General features: G+C 44.8%; 1 protein-coding gene across 1 annotated transcript in view; it reads left to right on the plus strand.

Annotated features, from left to right (window-relative positions):
* Positions 1–7259: 7259 nt before the first annotated feature.
* NTM (neurotrimin) overlaps positions 7260–20586 on the plus strand; it is a 965418-nt gene continuing 952091 nt past the window's right edge. Inside the window, exon 1 of the mRNA XM_034666097.1 lies at positions 7260–7663. Within this exon, the coding sequence (XP_034521988.1) occupies positions 7582–7663 (82 nt within the window). The 5' untranslated portion in view covers positions 7260–7581. The remainder of the gene's footprint in view (positions 7664–20586) is intronic.

The following is a 20586-nucleotide window of genomic DNA, read 5'->3' on the forward strand; positions in this document are numbered from 1 at the left end:
GGAGTATGTTCCAGTTGCCCTAGCTGGCCTACTGCTTCAGCGAGCCCCAGTTCCCTAGTCTACATCAGCCTGAGCTAGCCCACCAAGGAGTCCCCAGGGTGGTATACACTGGGACATGCCTGGTCAGCATTCCCTACAGCTCCAGCTGCTATGCCAAGGTGATACAGGTGCAAAGAACCCCAGAATACTCCAGGCCCTATTTTGGCTTCAGATGGCTTGCTAGAGCATCCCCGGCACAGAGTACTCCAGGACCTCCTAGCTCATGCAACTTTGGCTCCAGCCACCCTATGAAGATGCCCTCTGTGTGATGTGTCCCAAACCCCCCAGCTTACATCTTACCTCAGCTCCAGCTCTCTGGCCAGGGCACCCTGCAATGAACACCCAGGGACATCCTGGCCCATGCCCACTTCAGTGACACCTGTCTTGCTATGGTGCCCCCTGTGCTGAGCACCTGGGGACTCCCTAGCCCTAGCCGCATCTCAGCTGAAGTCACCCTACCAGGGCACTTTCTGTGCAGAGATCCCCAGGTCCTCTTCCCTTGTATTCACTTCACCTTCATCTATCCTGCTGGGGCTCCCTCTGAGCAGAGAGCCCAACGATTGCCTTGGTCCATGCTCACCTCAGCTTTAGCTACCCTGTTAGGGTACACAGAGAGCTCCAGGAAGGTCCCCAGCCATGCCCACTTCAGTTCTGGCCATCCAGGAGTGTCCTGGAATCCCCAGCCCCTGCCAGATACAGCTCTAGGCAGCCAACCAATGTCACCAGGCAACACAGTCTACATAGGGGATTACTGTACATGAGATCATTTCTTCAAGTACAGAAGTAGCTATTCCACCCAATTCATAGAAACAAACACAGAAAGACAGAGAGAAAGTGGCAGAGAACTTATTTCAAGAAATAATGCTGAAAACTTCCTTGACCGGGGGGAGGAAACTGACATCCAGGCTCAGGATGCACAGAGAGCCCCAAATAAGATGAACCCAAAAAGGTCCACATGACAGTACCTAATAATTAAAATATAAAAGTTTAAAGGTAAAGAGAATCTTAGAAGTAGCAAGAGAGAAGCAAAAAGTTACTTAAAAGAGAAACCCCATAACTCTATCAGCTGAATTTTCAGCAGAAACTCTGTCGGCGGGAAGACAGTGGCATGATATATTCAACAGCTGAGTGGAAAAACAAAACAAAACCCTGCAACTGAGAACACTCTAGCCAGCAAGGTTGTCATTAAGAATTAAAGGAGAGATAAAGAGTTTCCCAAACAAAAGTTAAGGAGTTCATCATCACTAAACCCGTTTTAGAAAAACATGTTTAGAGGACTTCTTTAGGTGGAAAAGAAAAAGCCTAATTAGAAGTAAGAAAATTATGAATAAGAAAATGTAAAATATGACAACATACACATAAAACATGGGGGGGAGCAAGAATAAAAGTTCCTCTAGAAAAAGGAAAGCTTAATGAATGGTACATTTCTTGAGGAAAGCAAATAGTGAAATTATACAAACTTATTTAGAAAATGACAAAAGAGAATACACATCAGGAAAAGAAAAAGCAAATGATAGAGTACTCAGCAACGTAAAGGAAGAGGTTAGGAAAAGCAAGCAAAAATAGACATAAAAAAGAGAGTTGTGTTGGGAATCAAATAATTATAAGAATACCACCTGATTTTTTAAACATAGATAAGAATAATTATTAGCAAAATGTGTACGTGTACAAAAGAGATGAAACAATTAGGTAAGTATGCTCTGATCAAGACAGACATTATATACAAAGAAAATTAAACTATGTTAGAACAACAACAGCAACAAAAACAAAAAGACAGACAATAGCGCCTTAGTCTCCTACAGATCCCAGGGAAAACTTTTTGGTAACATGCATCCTGAAGAAAGTGATTCTTTCTGCGAAGTTCTTACTGAACATGTTCCAGCACGGTGATTTGTTTTTCAAGCAAGCTGGTTACAAAGACACGGGAGCCAGGGTGTGCGTTAGACATTACAGGAAAGCTTACAAAGTGGTCCACTGGGTTAATGCACCTCAACTCTGTGAAGTAGATATTTCTATTTCCACTTTAAGGACAAGATGGGAGGAGAGGAGATGAGAAAATTGAGGATCACGGAATTGAAGTTGATAAGTGGAATTAGACTCAAATCCAGGTCTTCTGATTTTAAGTGTGAAGTTCTTGCTGTTATATTATGATTCCATATTGCTTCTTTTTGAGATGATGATGATAATTCATAGAAATCAAGGCCAGATGACTGTGCCTATAATCCCAGTTAGAAAACACTGAAATTTGTAGGAATGCAGATTTAAATCTCTGTGTCCTTCATCTCTGTGCTGTGAAGAGTTAGGCTTTCATTTTTAATATCAGCTTAGGCAATTTATCAATCAATCAGGAAATCTCCTGAGAGAAGTCAAATTCTCAAAATAGACCGCACATAATTCCAGCATTTGTACCCTAGACTGAGCCCATTCACATCCAAAATGACCCTATAAGACGGGAGTCACGGGCCACGTAGCTTTTCAGGGAGAGCCCCTGGAAAAGGGAGAAGGCTGCCTTCTTCCCACCCAGGCTTTCTCCCTCCCTGAAGTGACACCGCAAGTCAGAGCTGGATCTTCCTCACCCCCAGGTGTGTGGAGGGCAGGCCAGCTCCCGCCCTTCCTGGAGGCAGGGCTCTTCCCAGCCTCTGAGTCTGTGAGATCACCCAGGGCAGCGAGCCTCAGCTGAGGCAGGCCACAGCGGGCAGACAGCAGAGCAGAGCGGAGCCTTTTGTTAAGTCCTGAACATTATTTCAGTGCTGCTCTTTAGATTTAAGCTCCTGCGGTTCTTTCCATAATAGCTGAGAGAAATAAAAAACACTGCCCCACACCCCTTCCTCCCTCCTTCCCACACACCGTACACACCTACCATCTCCTCCTCACTGGGGCTTTCTGCCCACCAGTCCTCTGGGCCTGGAGCACCATGTGGGACCTGTTGTTGCCCCTCCTCCCGGGGCTGGAGGGCTGCCGTCAGGGCTCAGATGGCATTTGGACAGTGGGACAGCCAGGCCCCGCAGTGACCTTCCTGGACTTTCTGTCTGGTTCGGTGAGATGACAGGTGTGCAGGCGGGCAGTTTGCAGAGAATCAATCCCTATTTGGACTAGCTCACCACACGCCGTGTGGAATATTAAGCTACCTGATGATGGAAGGTTTAGGAAAGGCCATTTTGGCTGCCCTCTTCTCCGAAGTTAGAGATCTCATCTGTTTTCCCCTTCCTTATTCCTTATTTCTTATGCCTTTTCCTTATTCCTTATCTACAAACAGAAAAAAAATGATTTCTGTCGTAAAGTTCTCTTATGTTCAAGGAGCGTGAAGGTGGGAGAACACCACTCCGCCTAAACTTTGAGGTCCCTTTCCTGACATTAATTTTGTCTTAAGACCGTTCGTCCTCCTTTGACCGAGAATGGAGAAGTCAATGGTGCATAATGTGCATCCAGATAATTCCAGAAGCAAATTGAGTCCTGCAGACACCTGATTGTAAGTACTTGCAGCTCCTAATTCAGGGGAAGGAGCTGTGATTGTTGAGTAAGGAAGGGCGATTTCAAAGTATCTCCTTCCAATCAGAGCTTCCCCCAATCAGAGCCTCTTTAGTCTAGTCACAGAAATCCCAAACACAGCCATAGGCCATCCCAACACGAAGGGGCCAAGTCACCTGCTGTTTGGGGCAGTTGCAACAATAGAGATTTCCAGCTCTAGGCCTGAAAGACTGTGAGACTAAAACGGAAAAGGGAGAGGAAAAATTCTGGCTGTTTTGATGAGAGCCATTTCCTTAAGAGATGGGCCGGGTTGAACAAAACCCTTCTGTGTACAGCCCACGATCAGCTTTGCAATCTGTAATTATATCCATGAGCTGCCAAATGACCCAACAGGCCTAGAGAGGTGACATTGTGTGAAACCCCATGACAAGGGAGAGACAAAGATGGCTTCCCTAAGAGGAGGTTAACTGTGTGCTTTTGTGAAACGTGAAGGCCATTGGGAAATTACTCTATGTGGTAAATTCAAGCCCTGAAAGAGATATAGCTCTCTAGATAGTTTAGCATTTAGCAGCGCTCAGAGCCCAAATTAGACTTTTGGTTTGGCCATCCCCAAGGATATATTTTGCCTTAGTGAATGCACAAAGTACAATTCTGAAACGACTCCCTCCCTCCCGGAATCGTAGTCCACAAGCCCTGGTAGCTCCTCTCAATGGCACATGGGAGACCACATCGGTCTCGTTTGGTGGAAATAGTAAAACAAATGAAAATTAGTTGATCGTTATGATGTATGGTGATGCTTATAATGAAATTCGAATCACTGTCCCCATTTCAGACCTGGAGTGCATAGGACTCAACCAAAGGCCCATAGCCCCTAGGAGTCAGAACTGGGATTTGAACCCAGCCAGGTTCAACACCTGTGCTCTCAGCCAACAGGCCACACTGATGGTGACAGCTGTCTGTTGAGCGTCCTTGTCGTGTACCAGGGGTGGTTACATTATCTGTGTGTAGAGAGTAACTAACATGGATCAAACATCAGACTACATTTCATTTTTTTTTATCTTTAAAAGATTTTATTGCAACACAGTGGGACAAGATGGGAGATCTCAGGTCTCTAGAGCCTCGGATTTATGTGATGTATTTCCATCTCTAATTTTTAATTTATGGCTTCCCTTGCCTGCAATATTCTTCATCTGCCTTAGATTTAGTCCCTACCTCACTTTCAAGGTGTATCATGACTTTCGTCATCTCCACAGAACTTTTAAAAACTATCAGAAAAATCTCATCTATCACTTCTTTGAATTCTGATAAAATTAATTATGTGTATCAACCATGTGCAACTCAATTAACACTAAAGACAATATAAGGGTTTTCTTACAGTACCTCTATTGATATATGTATTTCATATAATTTGTAATCTCATATGCTATTAAAAGAGCAAAGACATCATATATAAGACTGCTCTCTGCATGGGTCCATCAGTTTTTTGCATAGGTAGCATTTTAGAGGTTAGTCTGAGAGGTAAATGTTTGGGCTCGAATTCTGGTTCCACTGTGTGCCAACTGTGGGAATGTGGACATGTTTCCTTTGAGCCTTAATGTTCTCATCTATAAAATGGGGATGATAACAGGTGAGGACACTTCATAGGTGAGGATTTATTTTTTTTTAAAGATTTTATTTATTTATTCGACAGAGAGAGAGACAGCCAGCGAGAGAGGGAACACAAGCAGGGGGAGTGGGAGAGGAAGAAGCAGGCTCATAGCGGAGGAGCCTGATGCGGGGCTCGATCCCAGAACGCCGGGATCACGCCCTGAGCCTAAGGCAGACGCTTAACCGCTGTGCCACCCAGGCGCCCCCCATAGGTGAGGATTTAATGAGAAAAATGCATGCAAAACATGGAGCATCATCCCCGACGCAAGCAAATGTTCAGTACATATCACCCAGAATTATTCGTGCACTACTGTTGTCACCCATACAGTTGCTTAATAAAAATGGGTCAGTGTACAGATTTATGGCAATTTAGGGTGAGGACATTTACAAATGTTAGTGTCTCTGCCTGTCCGGGGAGGGACTAAAGACTTATCAATGACCCACGGTCTTTATCATCCTTCTGGAGAGCCGTGGCATGATGGTAAAAGGAAGCCCTCCTTCTTTCTGTACTGTATCGCTCACGGTTGCCACAGCCATTCCAAAGCATTTAATTGCACATGTCACTCTGCTGAGCACCACACAAAAAGGCTAGTAGAGAGATAAAATTCCACCGGGAGCTCACAATATCAAGGACATTTTGATGGACATATGAATTAGAGCATAGTTAGCGGGGGGGGGGAGGACAAAAAAACCTCCGTTAACATAAAACACCTTTAAAATGGAGAGATCCTGGACATTATTCCAATTCTCTAGCTTTACGAATGAGAGGACAAGGATCACAGAGGTAAAATGAGCTACCCACGGTCCTTCGGTTTGTGTGAGCAAACCTCAGAGCTCCTTCCACTTGGTCGCTGGGCTGCACACCTCCAGGGGGCCACCATTCCTTTTCACACACAACGCAGGGGGAACTCACCACGTAAACTTGGCGCAGAATGGCAGAACTGTTCTCGTTTTGCCTGTACGCTCTTAAATAGAAACGGACAAGAAGTACTTTTGTCCTATGCAGTTCAGGAATATATGCATTACCATTATTATAGGGGTTACAAGGAAGTACAGTAATTAGCCGTGGAGATTTGGAAGAAATATTTCTAAAATGTATGTTGAGGCATCGTGATGGTATATATTTGTCAGAATCAGCTAGGAAAGGGTCTTTGAGGGGCTAAGTGTTCCATAAGTTTATTCACATCCCATAACTTCCTTCCCAAAAGAAGAAACCAAAAATTCACATCAACCTCCAGGTCCTTAGAATTAGAAGTCCCTCAAGAAGTCATTACGCCCATTTGACTATTTCTGTCTGATTTTTCTTCTTACTCATCACCAAGGAGATGAATGTCTGCAACTCTCTGAGGACATTTTATAAGCACATACAAAATCCACACCCCGAAAGTCCTTCGGCCTGTCTAACTTCAATCTGTCTTGCTGCATTTTAAGATACAAGCATTTATATTACTCTTTTTAATGAATGTAGGTTGACTGAGGCATGGAGAATAAACTCATTTCTTGCTCTCTCTTGGAGAAGGTTCTCCTCATTCAGACTGCAGCACTCCAGAGATCTCAGAAGCCTCATCCTTTTTCATCGTATTGTATACACACGGATGACTTTAGCAAATAAATTAAGTGAATGAAAAATAGGAGTAATACAGGTATTCTGAAACCGGAGTGACAGCAGAAGAAAAGAGAAAGTTATTTATTTTCAAAGCAACCAAGTAAGAGGTTGATTGGGAAAAGGTGAAAGATGAGAGAGAGAGAGAAAAAAAAAATCTGTCACTGAATGATATTTTCATCGGAGAGGAAAATAGGTACCAACAAATGAAATTTGACTCATCTTTGCAAGTTTCACTGAGCATGAAAATGTCCCTTTAAAATTTCCTGTAAGCCGTTGCTGGCTATGGGATTTTTCCAGTGCACAGGGAATCTGAGTTCAGGAGGCCAGGGAATGCCAGAAGGAAAGGGATTTTTGGATGCTTGGGGCTCTGAGTTTAAAAAATGAAAGTAATATAGAAGGGGCAAAGTGGCATTTATCATCCCATCTCTCCAGGCTCCTGTCTCTTTAATCAGCTAGCCTGATTTGCCCAGTAAATGATTCCTGAGTGTGTGTGTGTGTGTGTGTGTGTGTGTGTGTGTGTGTGCCGGCGCGCGTGTGTTGTAGCTCTGTCAATCCTTGGATTAGAACCAATGATTGCAGCTTGTAGGAGGGCTGTCCAGGGCCAGATTGTACGATGTGTCTCAGTGCCAGAGTATGAGTAGAGATAATTACTGAGAAGTCACACTCTCTCACACCCTCGGCTTTCTTGTTGTGTCCTTCAGCAAAACAGTGGATTTAAATCTCCTTCCAACAGCTTGAGAGCAACGCAATCTGTCAGGAAAGAAAGAAAGAAAAAACCGAACCTGACAAAAAAGAAGAAAAAGAAGAAGAAAAAAAAAATCATGAAAACCATCCAGGCAAAAACGCACAATTCTATCTCTTGGGCAATCTTCACGGGGCTGGCTGCTCTGTTTCTCTTTCAAGGTAAGAGCTTGCTATTGATTTGCCTACAGTAGACCCAGGAATCGTACAGTGTGCTTTATAGGATTCACAGGCTCCCCAAGTCGGCTGTGCTGCGCGGTTTGCAGGAGGAGAGAGCGTTTAAACAGCATGGCTGGGACTTCATTCTCCCTACCAGGCTGTGAGAATATTGATTTGATTCTGGCTGCTACCGGAATGGGGGAATGTATATGCATAAGTAAAATGTGTCTGGCGCTCCTGTTAGGTGCGTGGCAATGTACTGGTCTCCCTGGCTTTATGTACATTCTTGCACACATACACAACAGAGCACACACAGAAGCAGGGGAAAATTACAGATTCAGAGGGCAGCGGGGTTGCTAATGTGTTGCTTATGTTACTGGGAAGAAATTACAAGAGGAAACTTTAAATATCGGCCAGGAAACTTGCAAAGCTTCTAAAAGGAGCAACTGAAAAATGCAGGCTAGGAAGAATCAGGTAACTGTATCCTGAAAGATCTGGTCGGAGACCCAGCTTGAAGGGATGAATCAATTTGCAATTTGCAGCAGTGGGGGACAACTGTATTAGTTTTTAATGTGTTTGGGGTGTGTTTGTGGTGGGGGCAGCGAGCTTGGGGGAGGATAACAAGGTAGTGGGAACACTCAGGGGGATCTGAAATTCGGAAAGATTTTCCAAGTTGAAGGGAGAGAGGTAAGAAGAGTGGAATGCTAATTTTCTGTTTATTTATGGGGGCGGGAAGCCAAGGCACAGGGGATGCAGTTGAGGGTGGGCTAGCTCTCTGGCCCAGGGCACCCTTTGATGTTGGTTGTGCTGTGTTGGGGTGCATTTGGAATCTGCTTCCACCTTGAGTCCATTTGCTGCACCGTGTGGCCCCACACTCTGTCCTAGCGCGGACGTTCCAGCAGCGGTATCATCTGCTCACCTGCTTGCTCTCGCCCACCCATCCTCTGGAGGGTCTGACTTGCTTTTTTCATATTGAAGGTGCTTAAACTCATAGGGATTGAGACAGGCAGAGAAACTTTCCCTGGGTGGTCCAGCAGAGCTTGCAGACAGGATCCCATGCGGAAGCTCAGTACTGTGCCTTGTATTCCCAGAGGAAAGTTCAGTCTCACAGGGCGAAAAAGGATGGGGAGTTCCACCCACCTCATTCCCTTCTCCTACCACAGTATGGAGTTCTCAGGGTCTTGTCTGTCCCCACCTCTGGTCCTGCGGACCCCTCTCTGAGGGTAGGCTTTGGGGGCTGCCTCTGTCCCCTTGACATCAGCTGCAGTGGCTACCATACAGACACACACGAGGTGGGCAGAGAGGACCAGGCTGGGAAGAATCAAATGCGTGTGTACCCGTGGCTGGGGCTCAAGGAGGAAGGCAAGGGGTGCTGGAGGGATGGCAGCCCGAGGGACAAGGAAGTTCACCGTGGTGGATTTTGCAGGGGTATCTGTCGTCTGCTGCGTTCAGCCTCAGAGGGGCACTGGCCTCAGTATCTCTCTCCTCTCCCATGGGAGCATTAGTGCGTGTAAGAGTAAAGGAGCCAACTTGGAGGCACCCTTGACTGAGTCGTCTTACGTAATACAGAGCAGCAATAGCGAGAGTGCGCATGTATGTGTATATGCATGTGTGTGGAGGGGAGGATACGCACCCCTGCCTGTTGGTGCTTAGGGGCTCACCTGAGAAGGGCAGAGCTCCAACACCAGCAGTGGGGAAACTGAGCTCAGGGCCAGGCTTCTATGATGCTAACAGCAGACATGAAAACTGAGTAGACGGAGGGTAGAGTGAAGGGTCAGAGGAAGGGAAAGGGAAGGTCCCAAGTCCTCAATAATTTCCATCTGGCCTCTGGTCTGTGTCTCTTCTATCTATACATCAAACTGGAGACAATGGCCAAACTTCCACCATCAACAGCCCTATTGGCAGCATGCCAGGAGCCCCAGGGCCATACTGAATTTACATATAAATTAGCATACGTGATTTTCCCCCCCATCAGAAATAAATGCAGGGAAGCATAATATTTGCTCAGACTTTGAATCATCCTTAAATAGATGAGTAGAAAGTGGTGGTACAAAATTCTCCAGGGTGAAATCGGATTTCGTGGGCTTGTTCCTATCTTGGCGCGGGGTAGAGGTGACAGGGGTATCTTAAACCTCCTCACATTCTGCCCAGTTTGACTTTCCTTAGGAGGATAACGGCCTCATTTGTGCTACCCACCTTGAGGCAGCTCTGCATAGGCTTCCATGTGTCGTAATAAAACAGGCGGCCCAATTTTAAGGAAGAATAAACCCCCAAAGACCCCCACACCATAAGCCAGTTGGACTGGCAAAGGTGATGTCTGTTTTCTCTCTCGAGGGGATAGAAGCAGGAGTCTGCCAGCTATCTCTTGTCAAACTTACAGAATTACTGAGGCAGCCCGGGTCTTGCCTGCAATAATCCACCCCTATTGCATTGACCCAGTGGGACTAGTTAGAATGCAGTACACATTCCAAGGCAATTTTTTTCTTCTCTGTTTTTGTTTTAAGCTGGCTCTTCCCAGAGATGCTACTTCCCGGGTTTCTTGCCTTCTTAAAAAAGGTGTCCAGGGCTAGTGGCAGATGAGGGACCCCTTTCTGACCCTCTCCTCCCCCCAACCCCACCAACAACCATGATCCAGCTTAGAGGGGGAGGGAATCTCCAAGGGAATCAGCACTGATTAGTGAGGGGCAGGAGGGAAGGGGGGATTAGCACCCTGGGGCTCTGGCCCTAAAACGCACCAGGGTTGATTAACTAGCGGCTCCCTTTCCTGGGAGCAGGAGCTGGGAAAGCTGGATTAGGCGGCTGTCCTTTTCAGCACACCGCCCACCTTCTGCCACGGAGAGGCTCTGAAAGGAATGGCTGGTGGTGCTGCAGCCTCTTTCTAGAAACCCGACCATTTCTCCTTCGAAGGATTAATGCTCCCTTTAACACCTTCCAATGAGCTTGGCTAGATTCCTGTCTTACCTTTCAAATTTTCTCATCTCCTCACACCCCACATCAACTTATATCTGCCCACCTGAGACACAAACAGGCAGAGCAGAAAGGAAAGGACTCTGGGGCTAAGTTCCCGCTCTCCTTCACTCAGCGCCGACGACACGGACACTGTTCAGCTGGGCAGATCGGCCAACTTCCTGCCACTCACAGGAAACGTCTGGGTGCCAGCAGCAGGCTGCGTTGGGTGATGCTTCGGGGATGTGGGAGGCAGATGAGGCCATAACAATGTTTACTGACAAAGTGAAAAATCAGTGTGGGATGATGGGATCCTGAGCCTGATGTAAGCATTGTGGGCACTTGCAATCACAACCGCGACCCCCCCCCCCAAAAAAAAAAGGCAGGGCAAAGAGACAGAGGAGCCTTACAAAGTAAACCCTGGCTGCCATGCTTGCTGCTGCCAGCTTGGGGCAAGTGAGAGGCAAGCCGGGCACAGCACAACCAATGCAGCTCACCGTCATCCTTGATGTTCGGTGGTGGTCTTCTGAGCGTTTGATCAAGGGCACCTGGAGAGTCGCAGCCCTGACCAGCAGGCCTTGCTGCATGAAGACCATTCTCGGGATTGCAGCTTTAGTGACCAGGTGCAAAGCCTCGTCCTGGTGCTGGTTCTCCCTCTGTGGCACTGTTCAAGCCGAATATCAGCCCAATAATGCCTTCTGATGAGCTGGACGCCTAGCCCCTGACTTCTGTTGTTTCTCAGGAAGCTTCTCCCATCATGCTGGTATTAGAGGTGCTCAACTGTGTCCTCGAAGAGATGGTCTCTCCTGCTTCCCTGCTCAGGTGCTCCATTCTGGAATGTCTGGCTTCTGTCCTTGGCATGCCTGCATTCTGGTTGCCTAGAGGTACAGTGACCTGGGCTGGGACCGCCCACTGGTCACGGATGGTTCAAACAACCCGGGGTTGCCTTCAGCCACAGTTTATCCATTGGGATGCAGTGATCTCTCTTAATATCCTGAGAACGGATGACATTTCTAAATCAACACGAGCCACGTGCTTCCAGCATGGTCAGGAGACACAGGCTGAAAAGATTTGCAGCATCTTTTCATGTCTGTCTGCTAAGGGTGAACACGCTTTGGATGGGATCATCACGTCTGGGAGTTGGCTCTGTTCCAGGTTTTTTGAGTTTGGCGTTCATGGTCTGCTCGCCCCTACCAACCAGAACGCCAAAGATGCAAACAAACTTTGCTTTATATTCGACCTCAGCGGAGGCCCTACACACTCTTCAAACATTCTCATGAGCATGCCTTCCAGGTTCCAGTGTGGTTCTGGTGGCCGGTGCAAGGCTCGGTGGGGAGCATGCACATCTGAGCTCGAAGTAGCCTATGTTTTCTGTAGGGGAAAATCTTTTCCTCTGTGAGTCTGTCTCCCCACCTGCCTGCCAGGCTGGGGAGCAACTCCCCTGGGTGTTGTAAGGACTCATTAATGCTTGTAACACTCCAGACATGTGGTGCTAAGTGGAACTCCATGCTGAGACCGCTTGTGTTTATGCAGTTTACTTCCTTTCTGCTCTATTGGCTTGTTAAATGTTTACTTTATGTCTATAGTCATTTGAAATTCAATAAAACAAATTAAACATAAAAGATGGAAACATACAAAAATAAAGTAATCGATGGTATACAGGTCAGATGGGGTCCGGTGGTGCCATTGTAGCCTTCCTCCCCTGGTAGTGGATGCTTCTATTCCATTCCACTCTCAAGTGCACTGGGGAAGGGCGGAGGGACTTTGGAAGGAGCATGAAGGAGGCCTGCCTTCCATCCATTTGTAAAAGGAGACTTCTGCATGGGGGGTGCAATGCTGGCTGGAGGGGCGGGCAGGTGGCGGAAAGGAGGAGGACTAGGGGAAGAAAGCCAGAGCTGAGAGTTTCAAGGGTAAAAACAGCTCTAGTCTGGATTAGAAAAAGTGGGGGAAAAGAGGACTCAATCCTCCGCTTTGACTGCGATTTTGGTCAATTATCTCTGAGAGCTTTCTATTTTATTTTCTGTATTTCTGTATTTATTTACGGAACCTTCTGGATGAAGCCTGCTCGTGATATCACTGCTTAAACTTAAAAGATCTATGTGTTCCTCCACCTTAGCTCTCATTCTGTCTCTTCCCCTCCCTCCCTCCCTCCTTCTGCCCTCTCTCCCCCTTTCCTCTTTTTCTCCATTTCCCTTTTTTTCCCCTCTTCCATTCTTCCTTCTTCTCCTCTACGGGAGCAGTAATTGATCAGTTGACAGATCTAGGTCATGCTGGCAGGGGTTGCTCCACTTCGTGCAGGCTTGCCCAGGAGAAGGAGGGAAGGTCTGTCTTCCCAGTTCACAAGGAGCCCTGATGATAGCAGGAGGAAGGGGGGACCAACGAACTGGTGGGTGAGTTCAGCCGTCCCCAGCAAGGGTCCCCAGGACCCCGTTGATTGATTACAGAGTCCTCAGCTCTTTGATATCCCTGCCACTCTAATTTCCCATATCTGATTTACCTTTGCCACTTGCCCACGTTTTGTTCAGCTTCTATACCCTGCCTGTTCCAGTTTCCCTCATTTTCCTTTCTACTTCCCCCTCCTGTCCTCTTCTCCTTCCAAAACCATGACAGATCACAGATACTCCCCCACTTAAGTCATATTAGAGAGATGGCCTTTTGTTTATTTGCAAGAAGAAAAACAGAAACTCTGTAAGTCATTTGCAAACTGCAAAACAAACCAACAAAGATTCACATTTTCGGTGCTGAGAAGAGAATATTTCAAGAGAGACTGTCAAGCTAAGAAATCAAATATTGGAAAACACGTTCTTTAGCACTGTTACTAAGGACATCCTAGGTTACTAAATTTGATTTTTTTTTTTCTTCTCTAAGAGTATTGCCTTCACAGTTATAAAAGACTGTTCAAAGAACTGGCTAGTTTTGGCTTCATGGCTCATTCAGATTCACACTCTGGAGATGCTGCCTTTGCTTTACTTGGTGGTGCCACCAGACTCGAACTCAACACAGACTGTAGCTGTGTGTGTATTTATTGGTTCTGTCACCCAGCAAGTGTTTATTGAGTGTCTATTATGTTCCGTGTATAGTTGTAGGTGGTGGGGATAAATGTATCAGTTACTAAAACGAACTAAAGGATGAGACCAAAGACAGAGTAGAGTTTCCAAGATTTGACTTGGTTTGCCATCCTTTTTACTAGCATTCAGAAGCACCAACAGGGCTGCCAGAAGCAAGAGGAAAGAGTGCATGACAGCTTCTGGTTTCTTACGGCAATGATGGTGGGCGGCCAGACAGCAACTAGCCCTTGATCCTTTTTTACCTAGAGAGCACAGCGAGAGGGTGCACGACTCCAGTTATGTGTTAATAACACGTAAGAGGTGCTGCCTTTGCTCCTCCCTGCTGTCTCCTGCCAAGAAAGGGCTCCTGCCTGTTTGATGTGCCCTCAGTTAGTATGTGGATGATGAAAGCTGGTGTAAGTTTGTTGGCTTTGTGACAATTGTCTTTTGTCATTCAAGTTATTAGCTGATTCTTGGCACGATGCCACCCTGTCTGGTAGCCTCCCCACCTCCTTCTGGCCCTGCCTTCTGCACAGAACTAGAGGGCCAGGGAAGGTAAGGGGAGCGGGGTGGGTAGACAACTTATATAAGGCCGGGGAAGGATTTGCCTCTGGCAGCTAGTCTGGACGATGCAAATAAGTGCAGGGAACCTCTGTGAGGGATTCATAACTCAGGGCAGATCTAAGATAATCTCCCTTCTGAGAACCCTTTTATTTGCTACCCACTCATCACATGTAACTTAAGGTTCCTGGAATAATAAGAATGCATCGTGATTTATTTGCTCTCCTCTGGTCATATACCCCAGTTGGGACACAAGCCTTTTACAAATCCATCAACTTGTGTTTTCAGCTGTATGTAAAAGAGGGAATATAGCTTCTCTTAGGCTCACACTGGGTACTAGCTGTCTTCGGAATGCTCTAGAATGATTGTTTACCTGGCTGCTTCTATCTGCATTCCCATAGTGGTGGTGATGATTGTTCTTAGCTTTTCTCACGTAGGAGAACAGATAACTGCCTTTGTCATGGATCTCAATTCTTCCAAGTCAAGCAGCCTGCAGCAATTCTACAGCCCCTGACCTCATCTCAGAGCCTGGAAAGTCCTCAGAGGGTAGGTGCCATGTGTGTTTATTTGCAATATTTTCATCCTCAATATCAGTGGTACTCTAACCTGGTGCATCAAATTGTCTGAGGAGCTTTATAAAAATACCAATGACTGAACCTTACCCCAGACCAACAAAAAAAAGAATTTCATCATCAATCTTATTCAGAGCTCTGTAAGAGGTTCTCATATGTGGTCAGGTTTAAAAAATTATACCTCTAAAGTCATCTGAATTGTCCTATGATCTTGGGTAATTCACCTCGTCCCTGTGAGCCTCAGTTTCCGCATCTTTAAAATAAAGAACTTGGACTAAAATTATTGTCAAGTTTCATTTCAAGTTCAACATTTTGCAATTCTGCCAATAGTCTTTTCGAATATAGCACCTGAAAAATAGTGATGCTAGAAGAAAGTATTCGGAAGCAGTTTCTGCTTGCAGGAAGCTAAGAATGTAGGCATATAGTTACAGATAGATGACCAAAGTCAGAATGTGTGAATGGTGCGTGTGCATGCGAACTCGCATGCTCTATCTTATCTACTACGTCAGGGACCTATTTATACATGCATTTCTTTTAAGGCATCCTTAGAATGGGGAAAAAGGATTAACAGCATTTTAGGTAGAGGGAATCAGGAATGATAAGGATTCTTAACTGACCCATCTTATAAGAGAAATTCAGGAGCCCCTTCAATGTGGGTCAAAGAATGTGTTAGAGTGGATTTAGTGAGTGCTAAGTGATGGCGAGTCTTGGAAGAAGCTCCATTCCTCAGTGTGAAGGTCTGCACGTTTCTCTCCTGCTCAGGCTCCACTTCTCATCCCCAAGAGTGAGTTAGCCCGCAGTGTTGCTTCCTTTGCTCTCCTTCTCATGGGCAACAAAACCTCAACGCTGAGAACCTCAATGGCAATTTTGCAGCTAGTGTGTTAGGCAGAGGTGATGCTGCTTCCACTCCTCAGGCCAGGTCAGTTCCTGCAGGGCATGCAAGAGTGAAAACTTGGTCTGTTTTGATAGGGTGCACAGGATAGAAGGCACACGGGGAACAGAGTTACCATGCAAATTTGTGCCCAGGGCAGTCTCTGGTTAACTTAGGAAGTACTCACATTGAGGGCCCCCCAGAGTGCTCACGCTGTTATGTCAGCCAGTCCTACAGTCCCAACCACCTCAAGCCCAGAAAAACTTTCAGGATGACTTATTTCAGTCCCTCTCCTTGAGCTCTGATACCTCAACAGTGCTGCTGCAGTGGTCCCCTAGCTTCTATCTCCAATAAGGGGGAACATGCATCTCTCCAGATAGTCTATTATAACTGACCATTGGATTTCAGGAAGACAGGAAGAGAAGGAAGACAAAGAAGGAGACAAAGAAGGAGAATCTGTCTTCTTATAGATTCTGGCCATTTACTCTAGGTCCAGAGAGACATTATAACATAGTGGTTGGATTGCCTGGGTCCAAACCCTGGCTCTGCCACTTCCTGGTTTGAAACCTTAGGCAATTCAGTCAACCTCTGTGATTCCCTTTCCTCTTCTATAAAATGGAGATAATTATGAGACTTAGCTTTAAGGCTGTTTTGAGGATTAAATAAGTTGCTGCAGATAAAGTGCTTGGAACACTGCCTAGCACATAGTATGTTCTCAATAAATATTACCTAATAGTATTATGATTGATATGAATACTGCCATCCACAGGACAAGTCTGTCCTTCTTCAACATGACTTTTCTTTAAATATTTGAAAAAAATGATTTCCTCCCCCTTCCTTCAAATTTTCTCTCCACGAGGTTAAATATCCCCAGCGTTTTTTCTATTTTCTATATTATCATCCACAGAAAGGGTGCTGATTGCTTTTCTCTAAAGTTGGTCTGGTTACTCCGTATTCTTAAAGTCTTCTTCTCCCATTGCACTCTGAGTAGCCCAAAATATTATGGAATATGACCTCTCCTGGTTCCAAACCCAAAGGGGATGAAGTCTCAGCTCTTTGGAAAGGTATTGGCAACACCACGGGTCTGGCCTGGGTTTGTGAGCCTCTCCTAATCCTAAAACAGCACTCCTGTTCCATAGCCTGCTTGAGGGCTCGTCCTCACAGCATGTGTGCACACTGCTCCCTCTGCTGAGTGCTGTCCTCCTGTACCTCAAAAACACTTATAATTCAAGAAGAAACTCCAGGCTCAGCCTCCCTCTGAAGCCTCTCATTTCATCCTTCATGCCTCCATTTCTCTTGTACTTACCTCTATTCTTAACATCCATCACGCACTGCATAGTGCTCCCACGTCATTCTTCCCTTGCCAGACTCTGAGCTCCTAGAGGTCAGGGACTGCCTTATGTATCTTTACATTCCTAGGGCACCTTGCACAACACCTGGCACAAATTCAATCTTCTGCATTATGGCTGGAAAGAAAGGACAGAGAGAGGGAGAGACAGAGGGAAAATGGCATGAGATCACCTTAGGTTTTTCAGGAGCCATATGACCTGTCAACTTATGATGAGCTGTTATCGATTCAACCCTTCCTTATCCTATGTCTGTGGTGTTTTACACGGTGCACAATAACCTGGTCTCAAAACTCACCCTTTCTGCAGTTATCTTATTAGATTCAACTGATACCTTCTTTCTGACAAGATCTTTTTGGGACTCTGAATCTGTGATACTATGTTTTAACAATCCCTCCTAGTGATAATCAGTCATAAAACATATGTTGTAGGTGCCTGGGTTGTGGCTCATGAGCTCAACATTTATGACTAAACTTACCCAAGAGCAGAAAATAGCCATTCTAGTGGTCAATAGATCAGATGAGTGGAGGATGGCATGGTGCTCTGAACCTACATTGGCATCAGGAGGAGTGAGACAGACAGGGGAAGTTTGGATCTAAGAAAAGAAGGAAGTTACTGGATGGATTATATTTAGTTAGAGAAGATGAAGTGGTCAGGTGTTTCTTATCTTCAGATCTACTTTTTCTTTCTTTCACAAAGTTGTCCACTAAGGCATTGACTCTCCTTCTCAACGTTCAAGAAGAAAGTTGGCCCAGACATGGAAAAAGTTAACTGACAGCTTTTTTCTCAATGCAACTGGGGATGCATAGACATCTGCAGTTGGATAAACCATTTTGCTAATTTTGACAACAAATAATTAATTGATTGTAAGAATTAATTGATTGTTTTATATTTCTCCTTCCTTTCCCCCTAATACTTCTTAATAGAAGGATCTAAATGCCTTGTCACCATTTTTTTTCATTGCTTTCTTGCACTGCTGAAGCCTTGTCAAGGCCAAAATAATTTAATCATCAAATACAAAAGCTTTTTCACAGACTCCTAGAGTTGTGAGAAATCATGGAATTTTCTGTCTCCACCCCTAAGGCAACAATCCCATCTGAATGATGTTCACTAATTTCTGCCCGACAATTCCAGAGATTCCCAGTGAGCAGACACCAACCCCCCACATCGTTGTCCCCGGTTCTGGCTGCCTATCAAAATCACCTGTGGAGATTGTTATAAGCAGATGCCCAGGGATGACTCACAAAAATTCTCATTGAATAGGTCAGTGGAGGGCAGAGTCCCTTCTACTCTGAAATAACTACAGATGATTCTATTGTGCAGATACAATGGAGAATAAATGATATTAGCACCCCTTTCCATAGTTGATCAACTCTGTGAGAAAACACTATTCAGGCAAGCACTTTTGATACCACCTCAAAATCAATTATTATCCTTTCTCTGTATAAACAGAGCTCTAAATGTGTTCAGGACAGCAGTGTGCCCATTCAAAATAGTCATCACCGAAATTCCCTTACAGCTGAGTATGGTCATGTCACGCAGTTCAGGTTAATGGGATGTAAGCACAAGTTTCCTTGGAGTTTTGAGGATTATACTCGGGAAGCCTGTGTTTTTTAAGCCTTACCATTACTGCTTCCTCTTGACTAAGAGAATGGCATAACCTGGAGATCCAGGAAACAGCTTGGAAACAGGAGGACAAATAATACATACTAATCAAAGGGGCGCATGGGTGGCTCAGTCAGTTAAGCATCCAACTCTTGATCTCAGCTCAGGTCTTGATCTCAAGGCTGTGAGTTCAAGCCCTGCATTGGGCTCCACAATGGGCACGGAGGATACTTTAAAAAAAATGGCAAAGAAGGAAGCCTTTAGGTTGAACCAAATGGACCCAACTGTTTTGGTAAATCAAAAATAGTTGAGTATAGGCAATTTCATATGGCTCAATCTAATTAAAGGACTTGGGCTCAAGATGACATAGCAGTTGTACCAGCACTAGAATACATGTTCCCATACTCACTATCACGTATGAGGAAATAAAACCCTTATTTAATTAGGTTTCTATTATTCACAGATGAATATAATCCTAATGAATCTATGTTGAGCAAAGATTTTCCTCTTACTAACTTCTGCCAATTAGAGCTGCTTAAAAATATAAGGAATATTGTGTGATCCTCTTTCTAAAAGATAGCTATCATGAGCCCTACTTATCTTGACATTCTTAGTTCCTTCTTATGATTATCATATGGCATAACTTTTAAACCATTAATCATCCTGATCCTTGTCTTCTGAACATGCTCCAGGTTGATAATGATCCACTAAAATACATTACCAGACAAATTCTCTCAGATGTAGTTTGATTGGTAAAGTAGGGCATGGACTATTACCTACCATATTTTGGACTTTCTAGTTACATAGGTTCACTTTATTACTGTATTCTTTTCTTTTCTTTTCTTTTTTTCTTCAGAGCTACCACACTATTCGTTCATATTGATGTTGTACTCATTCCTCTGGCAAAAATGTTACTATGTAAGACCTCTCTTATTTGCTTATAGTTAATTTTCTTTAAATGTTTCATCTAAGTTTGAAATTTTACTGCATCTCGGGTCCTTTATTTAAATCCACTGAGATTATTTTTGGATTCTGATGAGTTGTCACCACCAGCTTTATGTCATCCTCAAATGATATAGACATGTAATCTCCACGTCATCAAGGTGAATGATTAAAAAAAAAAAAGCAACATAATAGACCCAAGGGCGTGGCCAAGTTCTTACTTACATTAATATTTCACCCACTCCAGAATGATTTATTCATACCTTACTGTATGCAAGCCATAAACAACAACAAAACAGAGTTCTTATACTCAACGAAGTAGACAATTCAATACAACATGGTAAGTGCTGAGATAAAAGCAAGTGTTGATTTCTATGGCAGCAACTAGGAGATTTTTCAGGTCAGAAAATTCTTCTAGAAGGAAGAGATGTGAAAGCTGAGACACAAAGGTGACTAGATTTAACCAGGTAAGAGGAGAGATAAATATTACAAGTATAAGAGACTGCATATGCCAAGGTCTAGAGTCAGGAGAGCATGGTAGGAATTCAGGAATCCAGTATCCAATCTGGCAAGATGGAGCATGTGTGTGTGTGTGTGTGTGGTTTTGGGGCTCAAACGGATGGGGGAGAAGGGAAGTAGGTAGAAAGACAAGATGTGTAGGTAGAGATGTAGGCAGAGGTCAGAACTTGAATGGCCTTATGTTTCCTATAAAAGATTTTATATTGAGAGAAGAAAGTGTGTTGAAGGGTTGCATGTCCAATAGTAACATGATCAGATTTGCAGTTTTACTTGTTGGATAACATTATTTGGTTTACTTAAAAATGTTAAAATATTGTTCTAGCGTTAGTGTGGAAAATTAATTAAAATGGGGGCAAGACTAGAGGCAAGGGAGCCTTCTAGAGGATGTGGCAACTAATCAGGCATAAGTTAACCAGGGTGAGTGCTGCAGAGATGGGGAGATTTGGGAGCATTCAAGTGTTACGGAGGTAGTAGGGTTATGACTTGGAAGTGGATAGGAAAGAGGATGAGAAGTAAT

This window comes from Ailuropoda melanoleuca, chromosome 8 (assembly GCF_002007445.2).
Source record: "Ailuropoda melanoleuca isolate Jingjing chromosome 8, ASM200744v2, whole genome shotgun sequence".
Lineage (NCBI taxonomy): Eukaryota > Metazoa > Chordata > Mammalia > Carnivora > Ursidae > Ailuropoda > Ailuropoda melanoleuca.